Raw genomic sequence first — 19,070 nt, 5'->3', positions numbered from 1 at the left:
CGGTGGGAAACCATTCTGCTTAGTGGAGTTGTTTATAAAAGGTACCCTGTTTGATTTCTAAAGCAGCGTTTCCGGATTATTTAACCGTTAGCGCAACCACAGTAGTGATGTAGAATAGATTTACCACCTTTCGTGGGTCAAATTCATACAAAAATACTGTATATATCAGAGATAGCTGGCCCATGTCTATCACTAATTATAGGTGGCTACTGATGAAGAGACCAGCAAACAAGTGCTACCATCTCTTGGTGCCTAACCCTAACAGGATATGATATTGTCTGAAATAATGTGGGTACTACGATCGATTTTCTTTACTGTATATAATATTTCTTCAAATATAAAAGTGTATTTTTTATAGTTTGATGCCATTGGTTGATTAGTTAGAATTACAGCCGAAGTAACTAAAACTACGAGGCCAGCATATTATCTATGTTAATTCTTCCGGGCAGATTGCCTGTTTTTTCCGGGATGATATTTGATGAGAAACATTTTTATAGAGCGGTAGAAGGAATCTACTTTGTCCTAGAACATAATAAGTTAATAAGATACATCACCTAGTATACACTTCTTGGAAAGAAGTCAATGGACACTATAGGGTGAGGAAAAAACTTTCTTCCTGAAGGCATGTAATGAGATCCTGGACTGTTATGGGCGGACGTCTCTTGACCTCACCCGACACTCCAGTTCATTCCACAGATCTTTGATAGGATTGAGATCAGGGCTCTGTGGAGCCAATCAGCAGCCTTAACGAGGTGTCTTGTTGAAAGACACCTTGTCTTGCTGAAAGAAACAATAGTCAGTTCCGTAGAAATGCCACAAAATAGGAAGCATTGCATTGTCCAGAATGTTCAAATACCTCTTGGAGTTCATGTTCGTGGCGCCACAAACAGAGGTCCGAGGCCAAACCAGGACCATATCATCGCGCCGCCACCTGCGAATTTCCTAGTTTGGGTTATGTACTCTGGTAAAAGACGTTCAATGGGAATCCGCCACACCCACACCTGTCCATCAGCTCGGTAGAAGGCGTAGCGTCCCACTGCACACGCTCTTTGCACACTGAAGACGACGATGCATGTAATGTGGGCTTGCATAGTTCGGTCCTACCATGGAAACCCATGTTGTGAGCCTCGTTCTGAATGTTTTTGTGCAAATTTGTGTTGCAGTCGATACCCGGAACTTCGCATTCAACATGTCAGCCGACGAATGGTTTTTTATATACATATTATCTTTCATAATACACTACGTTTACGTTCGGTGAGTGTGGTGGGTTGTTCAGTGCTGGTAGCACTTGCAGTTGACTCCCTGCTCTTCCATCTCAGTATGGTATCAATGATTGTTGACCTAGTATGTCCCAATTTGATGACAATTTGTCGAACAGATAGGCCTACATCATGGATCATATCACAACGCCTCTTTGAAACTCTATCTGTTCCCTTTTCGTAGCCATTCACCCAGACACAGTTGCACTGATTTGGGAGCATCATATTCCTCCAATTTATACCGGCTACAAACAGGTGATTCGTTACATGGCACGATGCACCTTGCCCATGGGAGTTTCCGTTAACTTCTTTCTAAGCAGTGTAGTACTTTGTTGACTAAGAGATTCATTCCTTCTGTTTACATATTTACACTAAAGAATGGAAAAGGTCGTAAGAAAATTGTGCATTTCTCAATAGTATTCTTGTGTAGCACAATTCATTATTACAACAGGTGACAGCAACTGAACTGAGAGCAATTTTATTTTGCGTAATTTTCCATTAAAATGGTACGACTGAAGCCAAAATTGAAATTATTTCGAATTTAATACAGATTCTAAATACCATATTTCATTGAATTCTACGAGTATTATTCAGTTCTATTAACCAGAGGATTTTTTTAAAGACGAGTCTTATACTCGTAAAACCAAGAAGCTATACAAGTTGGACCAGAGCAGGTTTTTACAAACTCATGCCCGCTGTGGGACCGGAACCCACGACATGTTGGTTGGAGAGCGGGTATGCTGTCCACTTGGCCAACCAGGCCGGCTCTAATTATAAGGGATCTAATGATATCAAAGAAAAACGTTCATATGTGATGCATATGGTAACCAAATCCCTGATACGTACCCTAAGAGGGGATGTACTATGATAGTATTGCGGTCTATGAGCGCAATGGCTTTGGGACGCCAACATCGTAAAAAAAGTAATAGTAATAGTCGAAGCGTTGGTGGTATGAGCGGTGTTCCCCCCCTCCCCCCCCAAAATGCTCTATACTCACTTTTTTGGCAATAACTATAAATTGCTTTTAACAATAAAGAATTTTATGATGCCTCTCTTGTCTTATAATGCGTTGATAAAAATGGCCCGGCCGTGCCACATACCCTCGAGCCGGCACTGGATACTAGATGATATGTTTACATTATTACTAACTTCTTATCGCTAATTTTTCTCCAAATTAGTTATTATATGTCAGAATTTGGAGGAAAGTGTTTTGCTAGGACTCTGATATTTTGGCTTACTAAGGCACTTTTAACTGAATAGGTCCATCTGGATCTTTCTCTGGACTTTTTCCCTACCATTAAACAACTGTTTTGTTACCGTTTCTTTTCCCATTCTGTTTAAGTAGACATACCACCTTAGATTAGCCCTGCTCACATATTCTTGAATGTGTACAATGTCAAGTTCTTTCCTAATATTTTCATTTTTAATATGATTCTACCATTGACGACATCTGTTCACTCCACTAATCTTTACAAGAACTCTCATATCTGTGGCCTCTAATTTCTGATCAATTACTTTATTTCTAACTCACCTCTCAGATCCAAATGTTTGAATACTGTCTTATATAATGCTAGTTTGATCAATTTTTTGATTTTTTTTTTCTGTGTTACTCAAGAGGATCACTTTGCAATTCCAATAGGATTATCTAACTCACTTGCTTTTGATGTGTACTGTTTGCTTGATATCACTCTGTTTGGCTTTGAGTATACAATTGTTACACTAGAGAAATATTATATGTTAATCTTCAAGAAATTTAAATTTTTATTATTATTTTTTTTTTCAACTTTCATGTTTCATCATTATTAAATTCCTGATATGTACCCTCAGAGACTGTACAGGATAATTATGAAAATATCACATGAAAACGTTACATGTAAAGTTACACCTCTTTCATGTAATACTATCACACGAAAGAGTGGGAAAACTGTAGTATTTCATATTCGAACTTGTTTCATAATAATAATTATTAAGAGAGACCTCTAGGGAGTTAGGAACTCCTCGAGGGAGGCCGTAATATTCGCACCGGCTGTCATATCTTTCTGGAATTTATTCACACTACTTGTACACATAACATCCAACGACAATCCATTCCAATCACACGCTATTCTATGAGACAAAAATCTCCTCCCCCCTTTTTTTTTGACAGCATTCATTCTCAACTTCCATAAAATGAAAAATTCTATTTACTGAAATTCTGTATAACTCTTTCAGAAGTTTGTGACTCTCAATCACATCACCCCCTCTTTCTTCTGTATGCTAGTTCTGCAGTCTACAAATTCTCAGTTTATCTTCATAATCAGTATTCCATAATCCTGATATAATTTTTCACATTCTAATTTTCATTCTCTCCACTTTATCAGAATCACCACGGAAAAAACCAGGAGACAAAAATAATAATAAAAATAAAATAAATAATTTTTTTTTTTCGCTACAAAGGGTCCGACTGGGATTGAAATCACTAACCAAATTTCAATAGATATCCTAAATATCAAATTTCATTAAAGCCCATCTAGGCATTGCGCAATTACTAATAGTACTTTTCGAATCGTTTTGCAAAATTTTGCCTGTAAAAATGAACTACCTAGATACTGTCTTTAATATTCTGTATACCAAATTTTATTAAATTCCATCCAGTCAGAGCATGATTATTGCAATATATATTTGACCACGAGATGATAGCAATTGTTTGTGGTACTTTCTTCGCTGGAATGCCAATTAAAATCATTGCTAACTCAGTCTAGCTATCTGTGAGTAATTAGATGGAGGTTGATTGTCCCCAGTTTCCAAAAGTTAGTTGCTGCTAAACGGTCTCACCTACCCCCTTTGAGAATAAAAGGCGTTAGCGGATTTATTTATTTATATTTATTTATAATTTACCAAAATATAGTGCTGTCTGTAATCGTGGCCAAGGGTGAACCGACATTTCGGGCTTTTGTAAAAATAAAATGTTTGCGAAACACTCCGATAACCGCATAAATTTTTGTAACGTAGTGCATATAATATAATATAATATAATATAATAATTAATATCTCTATAGTGATAGTATAATATCTATAATTTAATTACATTTATATATATTTATATTTTCTTTTGTACGCCTGAGAATATCATGTAGGTATTTTAATAAGTATTCTATTTTTATATAGTGTGATATCACTGCTTCGACAGAAATCGCTACTAGGGGCGTTTCCCGTAAAATATGTTAATACGGAGTGTACTCTTCACATCACGGATTTGTTTGGATATGGCAACTGCTAAGATAACGTTATTTTACCAACGTGCGTAATTCTGTTTCCGAAGTATGATGTTAGGAAAAATGTTTCCGTCGAATAGTTCTGGTCCTGTTAATAATGTAAGTTTGCTTTAAAGTTACTTAAAAGTACTTGCTTTCAACTACTTGTTTTTTTTTTTTTTTATGTAGCGAATTTTATGTTGCATTGTGGATTCACGTAAGAGTGTAGAGAATACTTGCTAAGTTTGAAAATGCATTCGCCTTCAGCAATTCTATTTTATACAAGTGATTGAGCATGAGTAAAATTTCCTGGCTTTTATTATTCGATATAAGAAATTGTGTGGTTGATTTCATTATTGTCTTTAGGAATCGTGGATTTACTAATGTATAAGATATGATTAATAACGCATTAGTTCTGCTGCTTAGATCAAAGACGTTCAACGCCGTCGATGATTTCGCCGGTTTTGCTGAACAGTTCCCTCTAAGTTTATCATGCTCGAAATATGGTAACAACATTGGGTAACACTGTAGAAGGAACCGAATCAGAGTTCTAACTCGGTTAGTCCATGTTACGATGGAGTGTAAATTTACGCACAAAACGTATTGCGATAATTCATGAAAAATATAAATTCTTCAAACATTCTACTTCCATGACGTAATTTCCCGTATCTTCATTAGTTGGTAGAAACAGTCACTTCTGAAGGGTAAGTGGCGTTGCTTGTGGGTTTATTCTCCTAAATAAACCGGTCTATAATTTGTTAAGAATGCGTGTAGTTATAGCTCATTATCCATCGAATTTGTCTCATATTCAACCATTTCAGGGCATGGTCCAGCGGCGTCAGCAAGTTTATAGATGCATGTGCTCAACACGATCACATTTGTTTGGATTATTAAGTTATTTTAAATTACAGTAATCGCAAACTTCTGATCGCGTTCGTATAACACCATAACAATGCATTTTGCATGGAGTGGTGGAGTACGTGAACGTGCAGGTATATTTTCTCACTCCATTGGGTATCTTCTAGAGTGGCCCTCTTCATTTGGAAAAATGAACAACTTATAATAACGACATACACATGAATACTGATGCACTTCAATGCAACCGAAAACATATTCGAGCCTATGCAGACAGTCTCGTACACATCCCTGACAAATTTCATTTCATTGTCACTAGCGTTGTTATCTCTGCCGCGAAGTTGAATCATCAGTAAACGGACTTCGCACGGCTCCCCCCCCCCTCCCCCCAATTTCTTCTGTTAATTTTCCTCTTTTTAGGACAATTTTTTTTTTTTTTGAGCACTGTCAAGTAAACAAGATTCTTGCACCGCTAAGCAATTATCTCCAGTTAAAATAATTAGAGACAGAAGTCCGTTTATAGTGTTCGCAACCTTCGAGTAAAATCATTTTGGAGATCACCTATAATAGTTTAATATCTTACAATACCGAAAAGCCTTTTTTTTTATAAGCCCCAAAATCCAAGCTGATCACGTAACGACGCTTCAATGCTTGTTCAGGTGCAAGTATGTACAGAACCGAACATTAATTTACTAGCACAGCATATCATCGCCACGCTTATTGAAAACCTAAAGTGGCTTGAAAAAGTAACACGTTTGGTCTTTAGAGCAGGATTTCCTGACTTCTGCTTCTTTAGCCTCTTTCCATCCTCATCAGCATATAGGCCTCCCCTTAAGTTTCCAGTTCCGTCTCTTTAGCCAATGACCACCATTTCATGCCAAACCTATTGAAAATCATCTTGTTCTTCGGCGACCTTTCCTTCTCTTAGTATCCACTCAATGCTTTATTTTGTCCACCCTTTCATCTGGCCATGTACTAATATGGCCAGTCCACTCCATTTACAACACTTCACAATATCACTTCTACTCCAGTCATCTCTCTAATTCTAGTGTTTCTTATTCTATCCCTTTTTATTATGTGGAGCATTCTTTTCTCCAAGGATCTTTAAGCAACACGCAACCTGTTTTTTAGTTGTTGCCCATGTCTCGCTTCGATAGGTACACTGGAATAATGCATATATTAAAGAGCTTTCTTTTTAGACATATAGGTTAATCTCCTAACGGATAATTTTTTGTACAGCCAGATTGCTTTGTTTCCTTGTGTAATTCTTCAACTTATCTTCCCTACCCCTTAAAACTGAACAAAGTAAATGTAGTCTTTCACAATTTCAATACGATTGGCTATTAATTTTAGTTCAACTTGATCTGAATTTGCCATCAGATTCCGGACTATGTGAAAAAAAAAAAAAAAAAAAAAAAAAATTGCAATAGATAAATAAATATGAACTTGATAAAAAAAAAAAAAAAATCCTTATCCCGAAATTGTTTAAATGTTCTGCTTACTAATAACCTCTCTAGTTATATATAACTGTCGAAAAAATATCGAAAATAAACTTTATTTAATTTATTAAACGCGAGTGATGCTCCGATTGCTCGCATGATTCATATGATTGGTCACCATACAAATTTATGAATATTTAGATTTCATTTCTTTCATAGAAACTGCTTTAGTTCAGCTGGTAACGAGTATGCCATTTTGTTGGATGGACCTGGATTTCAATCTAAAAAAGAATCCCAAGAACCTTTTTTTTTTTATTAGGGCCTTTCTGCTGAAGGTGAGCTAGCCGGTTACATATAGAGGTAGCGGAATTTTTGATTCCACAAGACAGACAAACCGGCAACACGACATTTATACAGGATTAACCACTCTGTGACAGCACTAATTAGATTTCTATGAAGCTAAGTTATTTAGCTGCGGCATGCTATTGAGTGTAACACGTTAGGAAAGAAACTTCTTGTACAATACTGTTAAGTTTTCTCAGACATTTAATAGAATGCAATTTGTCTAATAGAATTCTGTTTAATAGAATGCAAAAGTATATTAGATTTTGTTACATCTAATATACTCATTACTAATAACTTAAAAAAAAAATTAATTTTAATTCTTGAAACATTACGAAATCAAAAAGTTAAGTCGTATGTAAACACCATCAAATCGGCGTGCATTAATACATTCTAATGGAAGTATCTCTAGTGTGGAAACAGAGGTATGACATAGTGATACAATATCCGCAAAATTATTCCCAGCAAGTTTAGAAGAAATATTCTAACTTCTTGATTGAGAAGGAAAAAAAGTTTTAAGATCACAGGGAGATATTAAAGCCATTTACGCGTCGTCGCCTATGGCATTATCTTTACTTCAGTTCCAGATGAACTGCAGGCTCCACTGAACTCGAAATTGCTAGCAAAAACAGCTGACTTAACGATAAGTCTGAAGAAGACGCAAGTTATGTTAAATAGCTATACGCAACAAGAAATATAAGAAATCAATAATGAAAGTGCACAAGTGAATCCCTACATATACGTAAAATAACCGAAATCAATAGATCAAATTATGGAGGAAACCAAACCTGCAGTCAACATTCAAAAGCTAATTGCCTAAGAAGTTTTTAACTAGTACATTTTCCCTGTATTGACATATGACTGCGATAGTACAAGAATATAACAAGGTGTGAGTCTGACACCACGGATATGCTGCAGCGACTCTTCTTTCGTATTAGAGTTCGTTATTATGGAAGTGCATTATATACAAGTTCCAGGTATAATCGTAATCAACAACAGACTAGCTGTAGGGAAAACAAGCATGTAACGTATGAAATCGTTATCCTTAGAAATCATCTGATTTTGACCAGCAAATTGTTTAAATGCGATTGTGATATAATTATTTAAGATGAATTAATAGCTCATTGCAGTTTTAGTTCTAATAATTGTACTGATTAATGTCAACGTCAATTTAATATTACCGTAATCGATTGATAACATTGACCAGCATTGTAGAGTAGTGAGAGTCGCCACCAGAAATAGTGCTGTTTCTGGTGTTTATAATTCGGCCTAAATCATTTATCAGTAGTCCCTAAGTTTTGGACCGACAGTTCGACAATTGACCTGCAAGCGTAGTTTCAAACTTCATATATTGACTTTCATTCCCTCATTCAAGATGAAAATCTGGAAGAATGATTTTTCTGCAAGAAATTCGATTGCAATTGCGAAGCTTTATTTTAAGCTAATAAGTAAACTAACATCCAGGTGGCACCACGTTACTGCAATAGTTAATTATTTTAACTGCTCCTGAGGCGTTTTATTTTAAAATATTCTCTCTAGACATACTTGAATATAAGCGTTATTTCTCACCCATTAACACTCGCTAAATTATTCCATCATTCTTGCTTTTCGAAATAACTGAACTTCAGAAACAGCTCTACAAAGGCTAATAGCCTCCATTTGAACTTCTGGCCACCACTACACTACTTCAATTTGATTGTGCATGCATTAAATGCGATATCACGAATGTGCTATATTTATATGAACAAATGATTATGAACCCTCGAATAATAGGCATTGAAAAATTCTTACGAGTTTGTTAACTGGGGAGTTCTGGGAGGCGTCCATTCCTCTCGGGCACGTATCGGATCCAGCATGCCGTCTCGCGATTCTGGTTTCAGCATGACTAATCACTCGTTTCACGGACACAGCGAAAATCCGTCAATACGTTGCTGTACGCTGCCAACAAACGCCAGAATGGTTGAAGAAACACGGATCGGATGGCTACATACAAGATTGCTCCACACCTACAGTGACATGCAGTTTCCTTGGAGACGCGTGACAAGAAGCTGGGATGACGTGTGCATTTAATAATTTCATTCGTTACATACACAGTGCTTTGCTGACGGTGACAAGCAGTATGCACGAGGCGCTATCAGTTGTTTGCTACATGATGAGGCATGAAGTATTTGAAGCATGATATTTGCTGTTATCTGACGAGATTCTGTTCTTCCAATAGCAACAGTCAGAAGAAAGACACAAAGTGTAATGATATGCTCCGATTGATAAATACTTAAGTACTTTACCAAGCAAAACTTCTCTACGTTAATCTCAGATCTGACTTACGGGCATTGGGACTCCAGTTCGTGAGCGTCGTTAACGTATAATTTATAAAACTAATTTCAATAGTAGTTTATTTTTATTCATTGGATCTTCACTAAGAAGACTAACTCTGACACATCTGTTCGATAGAGGATCCTAGAAACGTGATGTCCTTCGAATATGAATAAACTTGTATCAGCGTCGTGTCACTCATAATGCTATTTGAGTGTTGCGCATGCTTTGACTCAGATTACCTGAATCAAATTCATGTGGAAAACAGAAAAAATGAATACTATAGGAAAGTAACAATTCCTCTTCAGAGTTCTTACAAAATTCAATATCTAGAAGCAAATTACTTTAATATCAAAACTGAATCCTGCTAAGTCCTTTTTTTCAACGACTTTTTTTTTTTTTTCATCGACTTTTCTTTCCTTTAAAAGAATGAATTCGTAGAGGGGGTTCAATTTAAAAGGAGACATAAGTTCATTTTGGTTGGTAACGGACATAAACTTCATAATTTAATTTACTTCGCGTCTGGTACCAAAGAGTAACGCAATAAGTGTGTTGACAGTTGGTTTTAAGTTTAGTGGGGGGAGGGTATTCAGAGGGAAATATTGCCTCGGCACTGTAGCCCGAGACTAGTTAATTCAGTACTGGAACTTTGCTATAACAAGTATTTGGTGAGTCATATTCTGTCCATCGTTGTGCTACGTTGGCTTGTGCTTATTCTCATTTTTTTTCTTTTTTTTCTTATTAATATTTTTAAATATGCACAAAAGCCAAAATGAGTGAATACACGCAAGCCAACGTATAATGTGGGACTGGGAATTCGTTGTATACGCATATCGTTTTGATTACGTTAGTAATCGGATTGTGGTTTACTTGATCTTCATGATTTTTAATCGCAGATCTTGGACTGTGGTAGCTGGTTAACAAACTTGAAACCGACCTTGAATACATCTGGCATTATTTCATAATTCGTGAGATTTGTCGTTGCTATTCTGGTGGAAAGGTAATTACCCTGACATCTACCTAAATCAGGAGTCGGCAAACTTAGACCATTCTTCTTCTTCTTTCGCTATGCCACGTTATCCCATGTTAAACGGGGTCGGCGTTCACATATTTAATCTTCTTCTTCCAGATTCTCCGGTCCAGGGCATCTTCCCGACTCCACCCTTTCTCACTAAGATCCTCTACCACCTTATCCCTCCATCTGAGTTTGGGCCTGCCTCTTTTCCTCCTTCCCTCCACCTCCATACGCTCCACTCGTTTACCAACATACTCCTCACTCCTTCTCTCTACATGACCGAACCACCTCAGCCTGCTTTCTTGTACCTTCTTACCGATCGGTCCCACCTTGATCGTCCCTCTGATGTAGTCATTCTTTATCCAGTCCTTCTTTGTCACACCACTCGTCCATCTCAACATCCGCATCTCCGCCACCTCCATCTTCCTCTCCTGTGTCTTTGTTATAGGCCAAGTCTCCGCGCCATGGAGCATCGCTGGCCTCACCACCATCTTATACAGCTTTCCTTTCATCTTACAACTCGCTCTCTTGTCGCACAGGACCCCGCTCATCTTCCTCCAGTTCATCCAGCCGCATGTTATTCGGTGCTGTATTTCCTCATCCAGGTCACCATTCCTCTCGACAACCGACTCAAGGTACTTGAATTTCTTCCCTGAAGCTGTATGATTATATCCTCGTCACTTCCGGTTGACATACATTCGGTCTTTACCCGGTTAATTTTCGTGCCTCTCTCTCTCCTCCAATATCTTTCTCCCCTCTTCCAGGGTCTTTTCAAGCTTCTCTCGGGATGATTCGCAGAGAACAATATCATCTGCAAACATCATGCTCCCTGGCGCCTCCTTCTTGACGTCCTCCACTAGTACATCCATGACCAGATCAAAGAGGTAAGGAGCTCAGAGTTTGATCCCTGATGGAGCCCTACGACAATGGGGAACCTCTGTCATGCTGACACTAGACCTGACCTGAGTTTTCACTCTCTCATACTTTTCCGACACCTCTTCTTCTTATAACATCTAACTGATGTTATATCTTTCGCGGCCTTATCTCTGGCTTTCGCTATTCTCAACAACTTGGCTTCACCACCCGTTTCTCCCCAGTACTTCATAAACCTCTTCAACTGCCTTCGCTCTTTGCACTTTTCTTCGCTAATCTATATGCCTCCTTGTCGGCTCTGGTTCCAGTCATGACCCATTTTTTTTCTTTGCCTCTTTCTTTTCCCTGATCTCCAACTGCGCCTCCTTATCCTCGGGCGGCCTCTTTCCTGATGTTATACCGTGCACCTCTTTTCCAATTTTTCTAATATTCCGACAATTTACGTCCCACCATTCTTCCACATCCTCTGGTAACAGAATTCCTTCCAATACCTTTTTTCTTTAAACTCATTCCTTGGACCTTCCTCTTCCAATTTACACCACTTTATTTTCCTATCTTTCCGCCACTTCCGTCTATTCTTCTTTTGCCCTTTTATATTGCAGTCTACCACAACCAACATGTGCTGTACCGCTACACTGTCTCCGTTAATCACTTTACAGTTTTTCACCTCCTTCAGATGTTTCCTTCTGCACATAATATAGTTAATCTGACTCATCCTTTCCCCGCTCTTATAAGTTATCGGGTGTCCAACTCTCTTCTTAAACCACGTGTTAGCTATAGGCGGGTCGAAGGCCACAGCATGCTCTGATTCTTTTACCTTCTTCATTTCTTTCACTACTCCAACCCCCGTGCACCCTTTCTTCACCACTTCGTCGCCTTCTTACATGCCCATTTAGGTCTGCTCCGACGATCACTGTCTCACCATCAGGGATTACCATTACTACTTGGTCTAGTTCTCTCCAGAATGCCTCTTTCTCCTCCTCATCACAACCTATTTGTGGAGCGTATCTACACACTATCACAGCCACGCTTCCTCCAATCTCAAGTTTAACACTCATAATCCGATCGTTCTTCTGGCACACCTCGCAGACTCCATCCTTCAGCTCCTTGTCGATGATGATTCGAACTCCGTTTCTTCCATTCTCATTCACCCGGCTGTAAAACAGTTTATATCCTTCCTCCAGCTCCTTTGCTTTATTGCCCTTCCACCTTGTCTCCTGCACGCACAAGATCTTCAGCTTCCTTCTTCTCATCATGTCTACTATCTCCCTACTCTTCTCATTCATTGTAGCGGAGATAGTATACATGATGAGAAGAAGGAAGCTGATGATCACATTCAGCGACCCGATTCTTACTTTACACACTCTTTCTTTCTGTTGGACTTTCTTCTTTAGCCGAACCCTTCCTTGGTTCGGTAGCCCAAGCCCACTTCTCACAGTCCTCGGGCGACAGAACTGCGCGTCGCTTACGGGGGATGCCCTAGCCGTTGTCCGTTCTTTGTTATTCGACATTTCATCCCTGGTTTTGTGGCGAATATCTAGTGAAACCACTTGAGATTCGCCAAACTTCTCTATGGCATTTTTCCAGAGATGGGTCACATATGTGAGTCGATCTCCTGTTGATCGGCAGCGACGGAATCCATACTGGCAGTTGTTTATTAGGGTACCTTCAAGGTAGTTTAGGAGTTGAGAATTGATGATTTTTTCCATTACTTTAGACAGGACTGAGGTGAGTGAGATTGGACGACAGTGACTTATCGCCCTTCTTGGGAATGGGTTGAATATAGGCCAATTCCCAGGCTGTCAGATAAGAGTATGTACAGGCTACATAGGATAAGGGTCAGTTCTGGTGCATGAAATTTCAGGATAACTGGAGGAATGCCATCAGGGCCAGAAGACTTTTTGTGCCTAATTTGGACAGTATTTTTCTGATCTCTTTCTGGCAAAAGGATATAGACAGCATTGTATATTGGGCATCTGGAATGGTTGGGGGGCATTTACCATTGTCAGTTATGCATGAATTGGAAGCTGTGGTTATTGGCGAGTAAGTAATCTAGAGTTATTGTGGTCGTTGGCGAGTAAGAAATCTAGGGTGTTTGGGGAGTAGTTCGGGTTATCTGGTATTCTGGTTGGCATCTGAACAAGTTGGGTAAGGTCGTTAGTGATGACAAATGTTTCAGCATCTCTGCCTGCAAGATCTGTACAACTGGAGGAGGAAAGCCAGTTGGTGTTGTGGACATCAGAATCTCCTAGGAGGATGATTTTGCTGTTGGGAAAGTGGGAGTGCAGAAAATCAATTTTTAAAGAGGAAAATTAAAGAGCTCAGAGTGGTTGGTTGCATTAGGGGAGCGATAGACAGCAAATGAATTTGATTGGGTGGGGAAGGGATATTTTCTACGAAAGGAGGTCAGAATTGTGTGCTCTCTGACAAGGTATGTCAGAGCGGACGTATGCACAGACGACACCCTTGAGTCGAAAGGAAATATACTGTGTAGTTTGGAAGTTGAGATGAATAATGGTGGGAGAGGTGAGAATTGAGTTTCTGCCAGGAAGAGTAGGTGAGGTTTAGTAGATTGAAGTTGGTAGCGGGCTTTATTAAGGTTGGAGTTTAGACCACGGATGTTGGTGAAGTGGATATTCAAGGCTCTGTGAGGCATATACTTGACCGCAAGGGTCTTTCACGTTTCTTATGCAGTGCCTACATACTAGTCGCCATGGAGACCACAGTCGCGTCACTTGATTTTTGCACTAGTTTAGCTTGCTCGTATTCTGATTCAATTGTTTTCTCCATTTTGGTGTTTTTCTTCTAGTTGTTTTCGAAGTTGACGACTTTGTTCCCTCTAGGCAAATGATAGGTCTTGTTGAGGCGATTGGGGGACAGGTGTCTTTGAACTTGTTATTAACTTAGATATTCTTGTTGGCGTGTTACAAGTCACTTTTACGAGGCGTAGAAAGTTAGTTCCGCCCTTTCTTTGATATATGGGTCTGAAACGATGGCACCTGACGATATTTTTAGAGTCGATGTTGCATTCTTCTACTGACTTTTTTGACTAAGTTACGCTAATCTATGTCGAAAACTCCTCGCCATTATTCCGAATACGTCTGGCATTAGTATACTGTACATAAACTGCGAGACATCTTTAATTCCACAACCTGCCTTACACTATGTGCTGCTTAGCCCATGAAGTTAATAATCTGGGGTGTTACATGTAGCATCATGCGATCACTCTCCTGCTTACTAATCCTGGATCCATGCTCACCTGCATCCCACTAAACATTCTAGTTTCCCTGACTGCACTTCTGAACTATCAGTGAACACAAGACTCCTGATCCCAAATCCATTCAAATGCATGCTTCTTCCTATCACGTTTAGGCGACCTGTTCCTATCTCATTCCATCCGCTTTCTTGGTCTCCAAATTCTTTTTTTTTCTTTTTATTTTATATCCGTATAGTATTTTTGGCGGTTTGTTATTATCCATTCGATTTAGATGTAATCATTTTTGTTTATATTTATGAATATAAGTTTTATATTCGGGTATTGTAAAATTTCTTCATTTGTTTTATGATCCCCAGTTGGTATGAGTATCCAGCTGTTTTTCTGAGAAATTCAATTTCTGCTGTTTGAATCCGTTTTTCATTTTTTATGGTCTGTTTCACTTCCATATAATGAAGTTAGTTTAGAAAGAATGTTATATCGTCTGATTCTGATGTTTTTTTTTTTTTTTTTTTTTACTACACATAATATATTTAAACTATTTATTATGCCATTTAGTTTAACAATATTTGATATTTTAATGTCTATCTTTTTAATCTTCATATAACTCGCATCCCAGGTATTTGACAGTATTTACTTGTTCTAATATTTTAATTATCTATCATTATTTTACTTCTTATTGGGTGTTTTCCTTTGAAAGGTCTTTACTTTTGATATTCTCATTTTTAGAATGAGAAAACAAACTCCACACAATTCTTCCTTTTTTTTTTTTTATGTTGGGCCCATATACAAGAGGTTGCTGGTCAACCTATAGTACTCCTGCACAATCTGCGCATTGACTCATTCGCGATCATATCTTTTCGTCTATTTTTTCTATCTTATCTCACAACTTTCACTTCATTTTCGCTGTACTAGAAAGTATTCATATCTTCACCTCCTAAATAATTTGTACCGACCGAAATAAAAATCTTTCACCTTCACTCTCTGAATCTTAACAGCATCAGTAACATCCTTAATCTTTGCTCTAGGAAACACTCTCTTCAAGCACTTTGCTATCATCAAATCGCCATATAAAATTCGAATCTTAACCTAATGCTTTTGCTCTTTCATATCTGTTTTTTCTTCTCTTCTCTTGCAACTTCCTTTTCTTTCGTTTGTGTATCACACCATCTGCCAAGCGTTCTCCAGCCACTGAATCTCACGTTTTTGTTCTTTGGAGAACTCCACGTGCGTTTATCTTTTCTATTACCATCTGTTCGTTGTCTTCATTTTCCACCATCATATTCTAACGGTCACTCCTACCACTTGTAACACCAATCTCGCCATTCACATTTTCACGCATTTCGTCTTTCAACGCATAGCTATCATTCTTCGTACTCTTTTCACACCCATTCGCTCACGAAACGCTCTCTCCAGTTCCGTTATTCTTCCATAAATCTCTCGTTCTACGAAAGTACACATTTTTCGCGGTAGCTGCAGCGAACAAAATCGCACACGTTGAAATCTCTCGCCATTGTTTTGCCCATCGGTGCCATGAAGCATAATACAACGTACAATAAAACAAAAATAAAAGCCTTAAACCATAAAATTAAGCACACCACCCTTAGAGCTAATCAAAAACCAACTTAATAATAATGCAAAAAGAAAGAGTTAATTTCAAATTCACCTTCATGTCAGTCCTGGAAATATCTTTTAAATCGAATATTCCTTATGAATTTTACTTGTAACCCAAACGTGAAAGGCATGCTAGAAAGGATTTTAGTTTGTGGTTATACTGGGGAAGGGGGGGGGGGAATCATACACTGAATATGGATACCCGTCCATATAGAAACGCGAATGTAGTTCGTTTACAAACAGTAGCAGTTTAATTCGAACCTTTCATTGGCAGGAATTTTTTGTAACAAACCTTTTAGGCAGTAGTTTTCATCACCGATGACGTCCCTTGGTTGGAATAACTAGAGTTGGAATTTGTGTGAACGTGAGCTATTCAACGGAAGGTGAGATAGCAGATCTCATAAGAAGGTAGGTATCGTTTTATCATTTATCAGTGATAAATCATAACAGTCCTACGCCTAGCAATAAAAGTATTTTTAACTCTAGGTGTATAACACCACGGTCGTGGTTATCTGAAACCTAAAATACTGAAAAATTTCTGCTTGTGAGCAAGATTTTTGCAGCATAACCCCAACACTAATGTTCTAATAGGTTTCCAACTTTCATGATGGAACTGCGGCATTCAGAAGACACGCATCAGATTTTTTCCTTAAGGGTGCATGCCTATGCCTTGGATCCATAAAGTGCGGTGAACATGTCAGTTTGCGCGATTGCACCTGGACATTTTGCTACCAGAGATGAGTATAGTCTTATATCAAAAGTGCCGGATGATATTGGTGGCTTGCATAAATACAGGGTGTCCCAAAATTCATGCAAGAAGTAATTTTGATAGAAAACACGGGTTTTTAATTAAAAATTGTAATTTCTTATTGATTCATAACGTATACAGTATAGGGTTATGCATGGAATAGCATATCGGGTAAATGGCCTCCACGGCTTTTCTGGCACATACGCACTCTTTTGTCGAAATTTTCCATGACATGACCGTTTTGCATAAATGTGGCTGAATTTCGTTGATACAGCGCTCACTTTCCTCCTTCAAGGCGTGGGTGGTCGTGGGCTTGTTGACATAAACCTTAGACTTCAAAAAAACCCCAAAGAAAAAAGTCCAACGGCGTTAAGTCACATGATCTGGGCGGCCAATTCTGATCACCAAAACGGTAAATTACACGACCAGGAAATGACTCATGCAGTAATTGAATTGTTACTCGGGCTGTATGGCATGTGACACCGTCTTGTTGAAACCACATGTCGTCCACATCCATATCTTGCAATTTAGGCACAAAAAACTGGATTATCATGTCGCGATAGCGAGCACCATTAACTGTTATTGCCTTACCGGCCGCATTTTCGAAGAAGAATGGACCGATGATGCCTCCAGCCCAAAATCCGCACCAAACAGTGACACGTCGTGGATGCATTTGTTTCTCAACAATCACTCGTGGATTTTCTGAACCCCAAATGCGACAATTTTGTCGATTAACGAAGCCATCAAGATGAAAATGAGCCTCATTGCAACACTTTACCGCACAAATGGCGCTAAATTTAAATCTTGCGTGAATTTTGGGACACCCTGTATGTGCATAAACTTACATTTAGTATTTGGCGTTCATTTAAACCTAATCAGAAACAAAGTTGGTTTCTGGAGAGAAACTAAACATAAATCTAGTGCCATCGGCTGTATTTGAATCTTCGAATTTCTTTACATTGCAAGCAAATTAAATCTTGTTAACGAATAAATGGCAGCATATACTTTCACGAGCATCTACTTGTCTAATAATTATACAATCTCTCGCTCTCTCTCTCTTACATTAAAGCAATAAACTTCAAATTTGCAGCCCCATAATGTGATATTCGAACTTATCAAAATCTAACGATTGTATGAGACTCCCTCTTCAATGTAACATGTAATGAAAAACAGTTTTTCCACCATTGTTATGGCTGAAGTTGTAAATAGAAATGTATAGTGTAGCAGTTTACTGTAAAGGAATATATTCTTTTGAACGTACTCAAAAGGATGAATATATTCTTCCTCTTATTTATACCGCATTTGATGGAATTTACATTTCTTCATAATTCGTATATTGTCTCCCTTCGTCCACGCTGCGTAATTTGGCGCTCTTCGTTGCTGGCATTATACCTTTCGCTAGCATCTAGTTGCTTTATAACTACAGTATAACAAACCCTCTTACATTAAAGAAATAAACTTCAGAAGGACATAGATAATGCTAAAAAGCATCCCAGATTTCTTCCTTTTTGGTAATCCTAAGAACCATGTCTTGTTGTTGCAGGACACTTTACAACATTCATTGTAAACACTCCGAGTTTCAACAGGGGCGCCAGTTCAGTGAGTATGAACTCTGAAATCAGTAAGTAATATCATAAGACAAAAAAAAAAAAAAAAAAAAAAACATACTCTAATTTGGTTTCCTTTGCCGCTTTAAAGAGTCGCAAAGGTCTAAATTCTTCAGTGTGTTAAACAATGTATTACAATAAGCCAAAAATGCGAACTCAAATAAATAAAGAAATGCTAATCGTTGTAATTCCACCATTATATGTATGATGTTTTTTGTTTAAAGGATGTATTGATTGTCACAACTGCATTTATCAGAGATAGGGGAGAAAATACAGTAAAAAATTACTTACGTATTCATGAAATGTATTTCCTGTTTCCATGTTGGCTGATCGATGTAAAAATAGTTCAGCACCTGAAGTAGCAATTACTCCATCGACATTAGAATTCTTCAGCTGCTGCCGCTTCGCTAGAACGAGTAGAATTTCTTTAGGGAAGCAATCTGATCCATTAAATTCTTCTTATGGGTATTCTCTCGAGAATGCTTTCTGAAGTGCGTGTGATGCTCGTCTCTAGCAAGTAATTCAACACTGTCGTGCACGAGCCGCGAAAGGCCACTT

The 19,070-nt window shown here is 38.3% G+C and overlaps 1 protein-coding gene across 2 annotated transcripts in view; it reads right to left on the bottom strand.

Annotated features, from left to right (window-relative positions):
• Positions 1-18,868, bottom strand: part of fray (oxidative stress responsive kinase frayed) — a 570,703-nt gene extending 551,835 nt beyond the window's left edge. The window contains exon 1 of one of the 2 annotated variants that reach the window (XM_090411795.1): positions 18,804-18,868. In XM_090411795.1, coding sequence (XP_090267921.1) covers positions 18,804-18,811 — 8 coding nt within the window. In that variant the 5' untranslated portion in view covers positions 18,812-18,868. Of the gene's footprint in view, positions 1-8,919; positions 9,100-18,803 lie in introns of those variants that run through there. The other variant, XM_090411792.1, reaches the window with a different exon arrangement.
• Positions 18,869-19,070: the final 202 nt, after the last annotated feature.

This window comes from Typopeltis vanoorti, chromosome 22 (genome assembly GCF_054136105.1).
Source record: "Typopeltis vanoorti isolate ZY-2024b chromosome 22, IOZ_Tvanoo_1.0, whole genome shotgun sequence".
NCBI lineage: Eukaryota > Metazoa > Arthropoda > Arachnida > Uropygi > Thelyphonidae > Typopeltis > Typopeltis vanoorti.
The sequence above is the reverse complement of the archived record's forward strand: the minus strand, read 5'-3'. Positions and strand labels throughout refer to the sequence as shown.